General features: G+C 35.4%; 1 protein-coding gene across 2 annotated transcripts in view; it reads left to right on the top strand.

The window, feature by feature from the left end:
• The window catches only part of LOC136026441 (transmembrane protein 198-like), an 82,652-nt gene that overhangs the window by 33,490 nt on the left and 32,855 nt on the right, over window positions 1-16,307 (top strand). For both annotated transcript variants that reach the window (XR_010617289.1, XM_065703043.1), the window contains exons 5-6: window positions 114-335; window positions 4,583-4,725. Coding sequence is in view for 1 of the 2 variants with exons in the window: in XM_065703043.1 (XP_065559115.1) it covers window positions 114-335; window positions 4,583-4,725 (365 nt within the window). In the remaining variant the exon portion in view is untranslated. The remainder of the gene's footprint in view (window positions 1-113; window positions 336-4,582; window positions 4,726-16,307) is intronic.

The raw sequence follows: 16,307 nt of genomic DNA, 5'->3' as shown, positions 1-16,307 counted from the left end.
TATGTTATTTGATTCTTTGTGGTATATATTTCTATATTTTCATTTTATTTGTTACTAATTTAGTTCATCTAAGAGTTATGTTCAATTCTTTCACGGCACTTCAATTCTTTCAGGCACGGCACTGTTTGGTGGCTTTATTTTAGTAGCTTCCATTGATTATTTTGTTGAGAAATTTTTGATGATGTTGTGGATCTGGGACCGGGTGCGTTTAACCAACGGCGAAATGCCATGCTGGTTTTCTTGGCTGATTCTGGCCATTTGGCCATTTCTTACCATAACGGGTAGTTTTACACAATTTTGTTGGACAGCTGGCGAAGCTCACACAATGAAATATGGTAAGTATTTTTTAACTAAATTTGTTCACGTTTGTAGTTGATAGTTTTTAACTAACAAATTGTCATAACTAGTATTACAAGTGGTTTCAGAGATACCCAGAGCTGTTGCTTTTCCATTTTTTTTTCTTTTAAAGGATTTTTTAGGGTTTAAAGATTCGGACGGATTAAACACTCTAGTCCCTAAGTATTTTTTTTTTCTATTATCGCTAGTTGCTAAGTTTGACAGTACAAGCTGCAGTAGCTTCAAGGCCTTATACTCTCACACAGGGTGTCCTGCCGGACCTGTGACACAGGGCTCTTGAACCTCTCCATCATGTAAACCTTTTTCTATTATCATATTTATTAAAAATATGACTTCTTAAATATTTATTTAAAAATTATTGATAGCATCAAAAATTTTGCAAACGGATGAAAGTTTCAAAGGAAGCTAATTCCAGTTTAAACAGCACGTTGCTGTAGGCTGAACTACAAAGCAGGCTTTGTTCGTCTTTGGCACATGCATTTCTGCAAGATTACGATAGTAGTAAACATAATTCTGGCATAATTCCAGAAGATCAAAATGATTTCAAAAGAAAAAGGAATGTCCCCCTGTTTTAATCTAAATGATGAAGAGAATTCTGGATTATTTTAAAGAAAAACGTCTTGCTAGCTTTGACAATCGGCCGATCTTTTGGAGACTTCTGCTAATGGTTGTAACCATGACGAGAATGCTGTGGCGCACTCAGAAAATAATTAGGGGAGGGGGACTGACCGGGGGCTCCTGGGCCAACCAACGGATAACCTTAAAAATACCTTAGATAAAAAGGCATTTTAAGGCATTACTTTAAATTTATTTTAGGTCTTTGAATACAAGTTTTGAGTAAAGACTAAGGAATAAATGATAAAACCGAGCAGATTAAATAACATTTAGAAACGGAACGTAATTTTTTCCTGAGGGGGCTACAGCCCCTTTAGCCCTCCCCCCATAGGTTTGCGCCTGCGGGAATGTCAACATCTAAACAATAAGTTAAATTTGGTAGAATAAGCATAAATCTCCTTCTTTATTTTCTTATTTTTGCCGTGATCAGCAATTTCTTATTCGGTAATGATAAGAAATGTTAGATCGATTTTTTTCCCTTCGTGTATTTTGTGGAAAAGAGAAGAAAAGTTTCTCTTAGACTTATAATTTCCAGCCATTTTACAGAAAAAATGGAAATTATTTATTTTCTAGCCTATTAAATTTGTATAAACAAGAAGCGAAGCGAAACTGTCTTAGTTCTCAAAGTGAATTTCTTATGGATTGTTTACTGTTGAATTCTTTTAGAGCATAAGAGAAGGGAAGTTTCGTTTTTTCTCTCGTGATCAGCGGTGTGTAGCTCAGTAACGGTAGGAAAGGAAAATCACAAATTTTTCCTGATGAAGATCGTATAACAGAGAAGAAAAAAACAGCTTCTCTGACTTATGCAGAGCCTCTTTTAATTTCCAAGAAAAATAGAATTTGTCTTCTAGACTACCATATAGAATAAACAAGAAGCAAAACGAAATCCCAATCCCTAAACAAACACATTAAGAATCATTTATCGTTCAGCTCATTTAGAGTATGAAATTATCTCTTCTAGTCCTGAGATCAACAGTTATCTATATCACTCAAGTTTCTTGGAAACAATCATCGGAACATCAATCTGGAAATCTCAAATTTGATTTTTTTTTTGTGCTGAAATTTCTTATTTAAGTTGAATTATCTAAAATTGCGTTATAATAATCAATTTTTTTGTCTTGAGGGACTGGATCATCCCCTCCTTCTGCTTTTGTGTGGAATCTTCTAAGTTGCGTCCTACTCCTAGATATGTGCCTTACCTGAGGTAAAATCCTATGTATATGTCATTAGGAGTTATGAAATTTTTTACTGATATCTAAACGATTTCAGTTATGATTATCTAAACGATTATTATTTGGCAAGTTATGTTAATTAAGCAGCTATATAAAACTAAGTCAACTTTTATTAACTAGGCTTTGACCCCCTGAAGGAGTGATTCATTTTCACATCTGCCAAAATGGGCTGTTATGTCTCAACTAAACGTGATGGGCAGATAAAGCTAGTGTAAAGTTTGTGCCTTTGAAAAATTATTTTTTGGGGACACGGGGGTGAATTATGGGGATACAAGATATGCCTCTTGTGATAGGTGTAATAAGAGTTCGTCGATTGAGATACCTTGGCCTCGTACTATGTATGGAAAATGTCAGACTACCGAACGCAGCGCTCTGATGACAACCATCGGGTACATGCCGCGGTGGCAAACCCAGAAACACCATGCACTGAACATATCAGACAGATCTGCGAAACCTAAACACCTCAATCCAACCTCAGTGGCGAGCATATACTGGCAGCAGCAACTTTGCAGGATAGTTGACGGCTCCTTCTTGATGCCTGGGTTCCTCTGGAAGCACAGGCGAGTCTAAGGCAAGGTGAAGGGGTGGATTAGGGAGACTTATCAGCAGGGTATCTACTAGAGAGGATAGTCCAATGTTGTCCTAACTTTTTTGGAAGAAGCATGTCCTACAGGTGCAATCAGATCTCAATTAAACTTTCGGGGATGTCAGAGTAAGGGCCCCAATTTGATACTTTGGTCTCCTGGTTGTTTATAGGGAGGCAGTGATGAGAGGAATAGATTCCCCAAATTTTTGCCATCGCGGATCAGCCTGAGTGTTTTGTTGGATCTCAATTAAACTTGGTGGGAAACAGGAGTGAGTGTTCTAGTTAGGTTTTGGGGAGTTCTGTCCAATTGATTATAGGCTAATTAGAGGAGTTACCCTTAAATATTGGCATCAGGACTTTAAACAAAAGAGGGGGGGTCGCATCTAAAAAAAACCTTTGGTGGACAAGAGGTACGAATTACAATTTTTGTGGACCAGGATCAAACACGACCTATGGATAGGGGAAATGCCCTTACATCTTTTCCCATTTTTTATATAGTTTATCTGCTGACGCTGGCTGCTGTATATCTGATCGGAATTCCCCGAGATTTTGTTGTTGTTTCACTGTCAAATAAAAGGATTTGTCCATATGGAACTGTTATTTGTATGTCATGGAAAGGCAGTGTGATCTTCGAAAATACGGTATCTCTCAGGAAAATCAAAACCAGTCTAAGCACGGTTTAATTTAATGTGTTACAAATGAATATTGGATAAAATTTAAACATGAAACGCAAAAGTAGAGCAAAAAGTTAAATGTAAAAAAAGCTCATGTTCGCGTTTGGCATAAGCGAATCTTTTATCTTCAACGCAATCTAAAGCAAAAATAAAGTTCGAGTTAAGGTTTTCACTTTAACATTCTCAAATAAATAAATAGCAAGTAATACTTTCGCGCCGGAGAAAAACCTATGAGGATACGCATACGTGTGAAAGTACACCCAACTACTTACCGGTTATTTCGATTAATTTATTAAAAGTATTGTAAATAAAACGATAAATAGCCTATTACCTGTATACTACTAAAAAAAAAAGAATAAAAAAGAATCGAATAAAAAAAGAAGAAAAATAATAATTGTAAATCCAATCTCCGTCACTCATGAACACTCAATTCAAAAGAGATTAGGAAAAAATATACAAAGAATGTTTTTATAAAAAAAATTAACATTATATTTTCTTTTTCTAAGAAACAAGCTTATTTTCTTTTACTAGTTTCCCTCACTCCTTGGCGAGGGAAACAAGCCATTTTTGAGATGGGTGTTTAGCTATGGACTCAGTTCTTGTACAGCTTTCTGGATAATTGGTTCTAATCATTTATCACACGAAAAGAAAAGAGCTCCATTGCAACTTTTTTTCTCTTCAGAGCTAATTTTTTGGGATTGACTTTTATGGTGTAAGCATTTGTTGTCCGCTGGAAAAAAGACATATCTGCTAATTTTCAGACATATATACCCTGACTAGCATTCATTATTGTTTATCAACTTATAAAAAAAAAAACAATAAGAATTACAATAATAAAAAATATAAACAACCTGATGTAACAAGCTTTCTCTTGCAATGAAAAATGAAAAAAGGGAAAAATGAAAAAAAAATTAGCTAACGAAAAATAACATAACTTGTTGTGTTTTTCTTTTCAGCAAAATTTATGGTTAGTTTATCATTGCTATCTTAGCCACTGCTATCTATCTTATCCTATTATCTAACTATCTTAGACCCTTTATCAAGACCTTCGGTCTCATGCCATCACTAACAGCTTGTAAAGTATTTTGCATGGTAGTATACCTAATTATTTTCTTTAGCTTATACTCGTGCCTCACGTCGACGCTTGGTAGAGCGACGATTGGCGGAAAGTGATGCTGCAGCTAGGCAGCGCTTAGACAAATCCCGACGTTATAGGTACCTTTATCAAGTCAGAACAGCTCATGGAGATGTAATTAGCCAGGTATATCTGTGTTCCGCTTCCTGGCATCCCCTTTTCCGTTCTAACATAGTTTTGTAATGTATCAAAATTTCGTGTACTTTTCAGGAGAGCATTTTTCGGGATTTACAAAAAATATTTGGGTTATTTCTATAAATAAAACTTTGGGTTTCATATTGAGATTTTACAACTCCTTCTCCTCCCTAAAATCAATCTGCGAAAATATGAACGTCGCAGTATATGATCCAACAAAGTAGACGCACATATATTTCAATTGTGTACTTGTGTATTATACCGACCACACTGTTGTTCTTGATCTGTTTAAAACCGGTTTGTCTATGTTCTCTCGGAGATAATGAGCTTACCCTGAGTGAGATCAACTACTATGCAGGTATGTTTTAATTAAATATTTAATATATAGAGTTGGATAGGTTAGGTATTTAAGGTTAATGCGTTCTGGGCACCCTACTTTCCATAATCCTCTGTCGTAGTTTCCATAATTTGGATACTAAAGTATTACGTTTTCATCAAATTTTGGTATATTTCATTATGATTAACCTAATTTCACTTCTTGGTGTGGTCGTTATAATACACAAGCGCCTTCAATTGTTACATGATGTAAATGCCCTATTTTAAATACCCTAAATATTAACGGTGCAAAATTCAACCCATGTTATACTTATCCAAGCAAGATTCAACTCAGTTTCAAACAATTACTCCGAAAAACAGTTCAGCAAAGAGTCGATGAATGCAAAATTTTAACCTGTAACGTATCCACTAGTTTTCATCCAATCCAATATTCAAAGCTAGAAAACTGGACAAAGGTTAGAATCCACTCGAGTAAATTCCAATCTAAGATTCACCTGGGAAAGGAAGAAAAATTTAAACCTTCAAATTTACATAAAAATCGATAACAAAGTTGCATCCCAGTTGCAAAAAAAATTGTTCACTGTGATGAAGTTGAGATTGACATGTTGAATTATTTGCGGAATAATTATTTACTGTTATGAAATTCGTCTCTGGGTTGATATTTGTCAGAACCTGAATATAGGGATGAATTTTGATTGCTGGTTATATTTCTTGAGTGGAGTTTTCGCGATCCACTCTTGTGGTTAATTTAATACGCGGTAGATTTTTGCCTTTTTCGGAGTTTCTGTGAATAGAGTTTTGCTTTGGCCGTAGTTTTGTTTGGCTGAGCAAGGTTTGCTAGGTTGAGTTCTATGCAGCATAAGTTTACATAAAACTCTAATATTGATATAAATTCAAAAATAACTAAACTATAAGACACTAAGACAAATGCCCTTTTTCCATGGATCATATTCCAAATTTGGTGGTCGGAATACTAAAAGATTACTACTACTACTAACAACTGACTGCAGCCCCAAGCCATCTGAAGCCAACATAGTTATACATACTCCTCCATCCCAATCTATTCAAAGCCTCCTCTTTACACCCTCTCAAGATTTTCTCATTTACCTTCGATCTTTCTTTATGATATTATCCCACCCCAATTGTGGACGATCTGCCTTTCGTTTCGCCATAGACCGTTGGTCAACAAGGACAATCTTTGGCAATCAGTCATCCTTCATCAGCAGAACATGTCCTAGCCAAACGATGCAGTTGTTTCCTAGCTAAATGATTGACAGAAGTTGAATTTTAGAATGGAACCAAACTATAATTTAGTCTGTATACATGATTATTGCCTACCTGTCTTTGAAGTAAACATAGGATTGAGCTCTTTTCTGATTTTTAACAATTAATTCTTTTATATTGCCAAAAATAACAGAATAATGCGTTGTTTCTTTAAGTGTGTTTTATAATATGTGTGTCCTTGGTCGGAGTTTCTGTATGTGGAGTTTTGTCTCCGTTAGATTTTTCCGAAACAGGGTTTGTTGAGTTGACTTTTATGCATCCTAATTTTATGGAACCCTAGAATTCATATAAATTTAAAAATAATAAAGCTATAAGATACTTGGACGAGTGCCTCCTATCCATGGAGCGTATTCTAATTTGACTAAATGATTGACGGAATTTTTATGTTTAGAATAGAGTCAAATACCCAGAAACAGTATAATTGTTATTGCATGTTTAAACAAGAGCTAAGAGCTCATATGGCACTTGTGACGAGGCAAGAAGAGCTAAGAGCCAAGAGATCATATGATATGAGCTCTAGCAAAATTCTATGAATCAATAGATTGATTTAAAAGAAAAAAAGAGGCTTAATGCCGGTCAGTATTTAAAATAAAGCTCTGAGTCACGATGTCCTCCTAAATATCAAAATTCATTAATATCCGATCACCCACTCGTATGTTATAAATACCTAATTTTTTAAAATTTTTCCTCTCCCTTTAGCCCACCAGATGGTCGAATCTGGGAAAACAACTTTATCAAGTCAATTTGTGCAGCTCCCTGACACGCCTACCAATTTTCATCGTCCTAGCACGTCCAGAAGCACCAAACTCGCCAAATCACGGAACCCCTTCCCCCAACTCCCCCAAAGAGAGCGAATCCAGTAAGGTTCCGTCAATCACGTATCAAGGACATTTGCTTATTCTATCCACCAAGCTTCAGCCTGATTCCTCCACTCCAAGTGTTTTCCAAAATTCCCCCCTCCAACTCTCCCCAATGTCAAAAGATCTGGTCGGGATTTGAAATAAGAGCTCTGAGACATGAATTCCTTCTAAATATCAAATTTCATTAAGATCCTATCACCTATTCGTAAAATAAAAATACCCCAATTTTCACGTTTTCCAAGAATTTCAGTTATCCCTTCCAACTCCCCAAAATGTCACTGGATCTGGTCTGAATTTAAAATTAGAGCTTTAAAGCGCAATACCCTTCTAAATATCAAATTCATTAAGATCTGGTCAACCTTACGTAAGTTACAAATACCTCAATTACCCCCCCCCCCCCCCCCAACTTCACCAAAGAGAGCAGATCCGGTTCGATTATTTCAGTCACGTGTCTTAGACAGGTTTTTATTCTTCCCATCCAGTTTCACCCTGATCTCACTGCTTTAATTATTTTCTAAAATTTCCGGTTCCCCTCAACTCCCCCCCCCCCAATTACGCTGGATCCAGTTGAGATTTGAAATAAGAGATCTGAGTCACGAGGTCATTCTAAATATGAAGTTTCATGAAGATCCTATCACTCCTTCGTAAGTTAAAAGTACGTAATTTTTTCTAATTTTTCAGAATTAACTTCCCCCCCCCCAATAGAGCGGACCCGTTCCAATTATGTAAATCAAATATCTAAGACTTCTGCTTCTTTTCCCCACCAGTGCCATAAAAAGAGTAAAATTATAAGTTATTATAAGATTATAATCGGAGAGGGGTGAGAAACTTTGGATCTGTGTCTTTCCAAAACTTCTAGTTTCAACCGTGATCCCCAGAAATTGGCAAATTCCCCCCCTAGATTTTAGAAATGCATCCCTCCCCCTCATGTTCCAATTTTGGTGACTGGAATACTAAATGATTGATGACAGTTTTACCTTTAGAATTGGGCAAATATCCAGAAACAGTATAATTTAGCTTTTATACATGATTATTACGTACGTATCTTTAAAATAAAAGTATAGGATTGCACCCTTTTCCGCTAAATGTTTTACACGGCCATAAATGCTATAAATAATAATTGTTGTTTTTATTATGGCACTTGGTATTAACCAAGTGACATATAGCAATCGCAAATTCTGTCGGTCCCGGTTTTGCTACTTTAGGCACTTCCAGGTAAGCTAGGACGATGAAATTTGGCAGGCGTATCAGGGACCGGACCAGATTAAATTAGAAATTGTCGTTTTCCCGATTTGACCATCTAGAGGGAGTGGGGGGCCCGTTAATTCGGAGAAAATAGAAAAAATAAAGCATTTTTAACTTACGAAAAGTTGATCAGATCTTAATGAAATTTGATATTTGGATGGGTATCGTGTCTCAGAGCTGTTATTTTAAATCCCGACTGGATCTGGTGACACTGGGGGGGGGGGTTGGGAGGGGGAAACCTAAAATCTTGGAAAACACTTGGAGTGGAGGGATCGGGATGAAACTTGGTGGGGAAAATAAGCAGAAGTCTTAGACACGTGATTTACATAATTGGAACGGATCCACTCTATTGGGGGGGGGAGGGTTAGCTTTGAAAAATTAGAATTTATGATGCATTTTTAACTAACGAAGGAGTTATCGGATCTTCATGAAACTTCATATTTAGAAGGACCGCGTAACTCAGATCTTTTATTTTAAATCTCAACCGGATCCAGCGTCATTGGGGGGGGGCAGTTGGGGGGACCGGAAATCTTAGAAAATACTGAAAGCGGAAATATCAGGATGAAACTGGATTGGAGGAATAAAAACCTGTCTAAGATACGTGACTGACATAATCGGACCGGATCTGCTCTCTTTGGTGGAGTTGGGGGGGGGGTAATTTTGAAAATTGAGGTATTTGTAACTTACGAAAAGGTGACCAGATCTTAATGAAATTTGATATTTAGAAGGATCTTGTGCTTTAAAGCTCTAATTTTAAATCCCGACCAGATCCTGTGACATTGGGGGGAGTTGGAGGGGGAAACCGGAATTCTTGGAAAACGTGAAAATTGGGGTATTTTTATCTTACGAATAGATGATCGGATCTTATTGAAATTTGATATTTAGAAGGAATTCATGTCTCAGAGCTCTTATTTCAAATCCCAACCAGATCTTTTGACATTGGGGGGAGTTAGAGGGGAAATCTTGGAAAATAGCGACGAAGACCACACTGCCTTTCCATAACAAACAAATACAACGTAGAGACAATAGGGAAAATTTCAAGACAGTGGAAATTATTTCTGTAGATATTTCGGCACTATGTCTAAGGGCCGTCTTCAGCACAATACAAGAATAAGAGAGAAACTATATATATATATATATATATATATATATATATATATATATATATATATATATATATATATATATATATATATATATAAAAGAACTTACATCAAATTGTGAGGATTAAAACTGAATAATTAAAAACACTTTATAACTTGCGAGTGGGTGATCGGATCTTAATGAATTTTGATATTTAGAAGGACATCGTGACTCAGAGCTCTTATTTTAAATCCTGACCGGCATCAAGCCTCTGATTTTCCTTTTAAATCAATCTATTAAATTTTGTTAGAGCTCATGCCATATGAGCTCTTGGCTCTTAGCTCTTCTTGCCTAGTCACAAGTGCCATATGAGCTCTTAGCTCTTGTTACTTTTAACACTTCTGTACTTTAAATATAATTCCAAAAAGGTCTACACTCTGGGGTTAGGGGGAAGACAGGGTGTTCCTTCGAGGAGATATGGGAGGGGGGATCGAAAAGATGAAAAGAAGTATTTTTAAACCTTAAATTTTCTTTTGGCGCCTGTGTAATTGCTATCCCATTCTGTTGCAGACATGATTTATGTTCACTGTTTAGGTGATTAGATTCATAGTATAGATATTACATCTGGCTGTCGAATGGCATAATCCCAAGATATTCGATCAACAGATGTAAGTAATGAAAAGCGAATGTCGAGTACATCCGTTAAGCACAATCTTGTATAGCATTTAAATTAATTTCGCCAAAATGCCCAAAATGTGTTAACTTCTTCTTGGTAATTAGCCTGAAAAGCGTTTGAAAATGGATTAGAGATAAGATTAAAAAAATGAATGGGGTATTGATCTTCTAGTCTTCCTAAGAACATCCTGTTCCCTTTGGGGGTTTACTAATTGTTCCTGTTTGTATATTTTTTTCGTCCTCTTATAAACTCGACAGTAGTCGCTTGTTCAAAACCTACTCAAGTTTTAAATTTCAATTATAGCTTGTTTAAAGCAAAGTTAAAATGTTTATTGAAGGAGTCATTAGTTTTCAATACTCTCAAGCTCTTGTGAAATAAAAAAGATGTCTTAAGCAGAGTTGAATGCATATTTACTCTTTTCGTGAAATGTACAGTTTTTATCGAAATTCTTAGCTAATATTTGGATGGTTTGTTAGTATTAGGTCGAATAGATGGTCTAATTGAGTCGAAATGAAAGAGCTAAGGGTGATAACCAATATGAATATAAAAAGTTCTCATAACTATTTCTATTGAATTATTAATATCCAATTAGTTTATTATCAAACAGTTCGTGGTAACGTACTGTAGTAAGGAGCGACCCGGCTCAATAGTAACCGAAACTCTAAAAAATGGAATTTTGATACCAATAGTTACATAAATAGAATCGTATTTTAATGCTGATTTTAAATATTTAAGTTTCATCAAGATCAGTTGTACCCATCAAAAGTTACGAGCCTGAGAAAATTTGCCTCATTTTGGAAAATAGGGGGAGACACCCCCTAAAAATCATACAATTTTAACGCACACCATCAGATTCAGCCCATCAGAGAACATTTTTGTAGAAGTTTCAAGCTCCTATCCACAAAAATGTGGAATTTCGCTTTTTTTTGGCCAGAAGACAGATCACGGATGCGTGTTTATTTGTTTGTTTGTTTTTCTAGGGGTGATCGTATCGACTGAGTGGTCCTAGAATATCGCGAGAGGGCTCATTCTAACGGAAATTAAAAGTTCTAGTGCCCTTTTTAAGTGACCAAAAAAATTGGAGGGCACCTAGGCCCCCTCCCTCGCTCATTTTTTCCCAGAAGTCACCGGATCAAAATTCTGAGACAGCCATTTTATCCACCATAGTCGAAAACCTAATAAATATGTCTTTAGGGACGATTTACTCCCCCGCAGTCCTCGTGGGAGGGGCTGCAAGTTACAAACTTTGACCTGTGTTTACATGTAGTAATGGTTACTGGGAAGTGTACATACGTTTTCAGGTTTTTTTTGGTTTAGGGGGGAGAGTTGAGGGAGGGGGGGGGGGTTACGTGGGAAGATATTTCCATGGGGGAAGAAAATTGCAATGAAGGTGGCGCAGGATTTTCTAGCATTATTTGAAAAAACGATGAAAAAATAAACATGAAAAGTTTTTTCTACTGAAGGTAAGGAGCAGCATTAAAACTCAAAACGAACAAAAATTATTACGCATATGAAGGGTTTACCTCCTCATTATACCTCAATCTTTACGCTAAAGTATTTTTAGTAATTTCAACTATTTATTCTACGGCCTTTGGGATTCAGAGGTCATTCTTAAGGAATTGGGACAAAATTTAAGCTGTAGTGTAAAGATCGAGGTATTGACGAGGGTAGAACCCCCTCATATACGCAATAAAAACATACAATAAAAAAATATAGAAATTCGTTACATTAGTTAATTCGTAAGTTACGTATATTTTTTACCAATGAAAATGTTTGTAAAAAATTAAAAGTTCTAGTTGCCTTCTTAAGTAGTCGAAAAATTGGAAGGCAGCTAGGCCTCCTCCCTCGCTCCTTTTTTCAAAATAATCCAATTAATTGCGTTTAATTAATATGCAAATTTCGTTTTAATTATTTATGTGAGGAGAGCCAAGATCAAAACATGCATTAATTCAAAAACGTCCAGAAATTAAATAAAAAAACAAGTTTTTTAAATGAAAGTAAGGAGCAACATTAAAACTTAAAACGAACAGAAATTACTCTGTATATGAAAGAGGCTTTTCCTCCTCAACGCCCCGCTCTTTACGCTACAATTTCTTACTGCTTTAAAAAGTAGAGTTAAGAGAAAGAGTCAAACTTTAGCGTAAAGAGTGGGGTGTTGAGGTTGAAAAGCCCCTTTTATATACGGAGTAATTTCTGGTCGTTTTAAGTTTTAATGTTGCTCCTTACTTTCATTTAAAAAAATTTGTTTTTTTTTATTTAATACTAATTAGGGATGGCTATTCTCTAATGCCTTGGGAACGTAATAGGGAGAGGGGCGACAACTGTGCAAGCTACGACGTGCAACTTTTTCAACCTTTTCATAATAAGTAATTATTCAAGGCTTATCCTTTGTGTGTTGGAAGACCCGAAGATTCACCCTTTGAATAATTTTTCTGGTTTTAATTGTTTTCAAAATTGTTCCCATGGTTACAAATTTTGTTGAATTTCAATTCAAAATTTCAGCAATTACCTAATTTCCTCAGTTGAAAACTCCCTATATAATATATATATATATATATATATATATATATATATATATATATATATATATATATAGATATATATATATATATATATATATATATATATATATATATATATATATATATATATATATATATATATATATATATATATATATATATATATATATATATACACACACACACACATATATATATATATATATATATATATATATATATATATATATATATATATATATATATATATATATATATATATATATATATATATATATATATATATATATATATATAGCAATAGCAAAATCATTGCGTTATTCTATATTTTGAAGTCGCGAGGTGTCAATCTCCTTCCTGTTAATGCATCAAAGAATCATCTATTTTGTTGGTTTTCTCTTGGGACTCGTTGTTGTTCTCACTGGTGCTTTTCTTTCAACCATCACCCCTGTCGCTTATCATCTAAATCCCGATTTTTTTTTTGTCCATTGTTTTCATTTGGGATTCGTTTTGATGCTTGTTGCCGCATGTTTTCTAGCCACAGATCTTGTTTGGGCTTCATTTTCGTGCATTATTTGCCTCAGACATTTTTTATGCCTTGTTTAGCTTTTCTGATTCATTTAAAATCAGGTTTAATTTCATGTGACGTCAATGTACCAAAAGCACTTCTTTCCCAGCTTTCTCCAGTTATATTTTCGCTATATTAATATATTATATATTTTTGTTATATTTTCGCTTTAATTGCGTTGTTATATAAGAACATTAAAAGTAAGTAAATTTTATTGCGCTAAAAGTTCTGGACAATGACAATACAAAACAAAAAGAAAATTCACTTTTAAATAATTGACATTACATAAATATTACATAACATAAACAAAGAAAAACAGAAATCACAAAAATCTACTTTTGTGCTCCATTGCCAACCTGAGAAATCGTTCTAAAGTTTTAACACTTGCAAAACATTCATTACATTCACCAGCCATATCTCATCAAACCTACACTTTCCATAAGTTCCATTTCCCAACTTATTCAATTCTTCAGAATCATTCTGTTCCACACTGTTCTCCTTGCTTCCACACACCGGGCAAGAGTAAGGACCATCTTGCCCTTTCCTCCACCCTAAATACATCTTTCTTACCCCAAGTGGAAAATTATTCTCCCTTTATTCAATTATATACTTCAATTTCTCTCTTTTTTATTATTTCACCTTAAACAAAACCCCATCACCCTATGTCTCCCTCACCGATGTGTAGAGGCGGAGAGAATCGGAAAAGCTTCTTTCATGCTGTGAAACCTGTATCTCATGATTTAGTAAATTATTACCTATCATCTTTGCGGCCTCTTTATCTACACTTAATCCATTATTCCGCATTTCACCCACTCCACCATCTGTAAAATCCTCCTTACCTGGTACGGCTATGAGCTTGGATATTCATCTCTAAGAGCCTCTAAATAATCAGAGTTAAGTAGCCAAACTTGCGGCATATTCACTATACACTGCCTAACCATATTCATCAGCTTACAACTTCTTAGCGGAAGAATCCCTAAATATCTTTTAACTACTAAACTATTCATATTTCTATTAACACCTAATTATCTCCTATAATATCCAGTTGTATCCTTTCTAACTTATCACTCTTGTGAAATCCCCTTGTATCCTTTCTAACTTATCACTCTTGTGAAATCCCCAACTTCCGATGCATCACCGATTCCTAAAAATCTCTTTCTGTATCCAATATCTCTTATATTCCCTTATCCGGCTCCTTAAAATCAAACTTAAACACACCTGCTCATTTTCTCACTATGTTCTATATACCTACTGAATAATTTACTCTTTGCCTTAACTGTCACCTGTAAATATTTCTATTCATCCTTACCTTTAAGTTTATTCTCTACCTCAATGTTGGCCTCACTTAATTGACGACCATTCCTAAACACTAAAACATTCAACTGAAGTTTCTTGTTTAATAAAAATTCCGTAAGGAATTCAATAACTTCCATAACTTCTTAACTGAATCTGCAATCAAAACTGTTTCATCTGCGAAGAGGAGCATGTATACCCTTGACACATCCAATGTCAGCACTAGGACTCCCTTCTCATCCATAAACTTTCCCATACTATTCGTATAAATACTGAATAGCTTAGGCGACAGGGTATACCCCTGCTTTACTCCTGTCTTGTACTACCCTAGACATTTCTACTAACCCGAACCACTAAATTCGTTGCTCTACAAATTTCTACTAAAATTGTTACAGAAACAATTAGAAAACCTGCCTTCAATAGACTCTCCATAAGTACCACTCTATCTACATTGTCAAATCCATCTTTCAAGTCCACAAATGCTGCGTACAAACGACCTTTTCTGGGCTTCCAGTATTTATTCGCTAAAGCTTGTAACATAAAAATGTGGCCCGCAGTTCCATATCCTTCTCTGAGACCTGCTTGGACCTTACTAATCACCTCTTTCCAACGTAACCATCTTTTCAACTTACTATCCACTACCTTACAAATAATTTTGCTAAATTATCACCTAGATGGATTCCTCTGTAATTACCATGATCACTTTAATCTCCCCTTTTATATAATGAAACCATCTCCGACATAGTCCACTTCTGCGTTCAAATTCTTATCTGTAAAATAATTGTGAAGAGTAATGATACGATTTGAAGCAAATATGCTCTTCCCTGTTTCCAGATTAGGGTTGGCATGCCATCAGGACCAGGTGCCGATGTTCCTTTCATCCTTTTCAATGAAGTCCTTACTTTTTTTGGACCTACTGGGTCTATCAAGCCATAATCCACTTCTTGTAAGGGAAAACAAGTTTGACTCCTAAGTTGACCTGAATATTATTCTACCTGACTACTCCCCCTGTCTTGCTTTTCTAAATACTCTGGACACGAAGCTGGTGGAGGGCAAATCTCCTCTTGATAAGGTCATATTACCCCCTTAATTCCCAGCCAAAACGATTTCTTATCCTTAATCATAAACTCCTTTACCATTTTTATATTACTCTCCTTCTCTTTTTCCACTTTCATTGTCTTCACCAACTTTTTATATTCTTTACGAAGTTTACGGTATGTTAACAACCGATTTTCCTCAGGGAGCGATGGTTGTTTAGTCTTCTGGAATGGTGCAATTACTTCTTTTTTTTTTAATGCTTGGTTCTTGCTCTTTTCTTCTTTTCCATGCTCTTAAGGCTTACTTCCCTCACTACTGAATATAGATTATTTACACCTTCATCAATTTCACTCTTCCGTACTATTTCGTTACATTTTTCCAACTCCTCTTCTACCCTTTCTTCACCAATAATTTTGATAAATATATCTTCATCTACATCCAACCGAGACAACACCCCTAACCTTTTATCTTCCCTATTTTAATGAAATTCCTTTTTTACTTGTCCTAAAATTTCCTAAATACAATTACTTCTAAGGAAGTCTCAGCTGGCACATCATCTGACCCTGCCACTTCCAAAACCTTGAAGCTTTAATGTGTTTATCTGGTATAGGGTACACTGATATGACTTTTCACAAAGCTCTTATATCAGCTGAATCAAAATCTTGCTT

Source organism: Artemia franciscana, chromosome 1 (assembly GCF_032884065.1).
Source record: "Artemia franciscana chromosome 1, ASM3288406v1, whole genome shotgun sequence".
NCBI classification, from domain to species: Eukaryota; Metazoa; Arthropoda; class Branchiopoda; order Anostraca; family Artemiidae; genus Artemia; species Artemia franciscana.
Note: the sequence above shows the minus strand (reverse complement) of the source record. Positions and strands in the feature narration are given on the sequence as shown.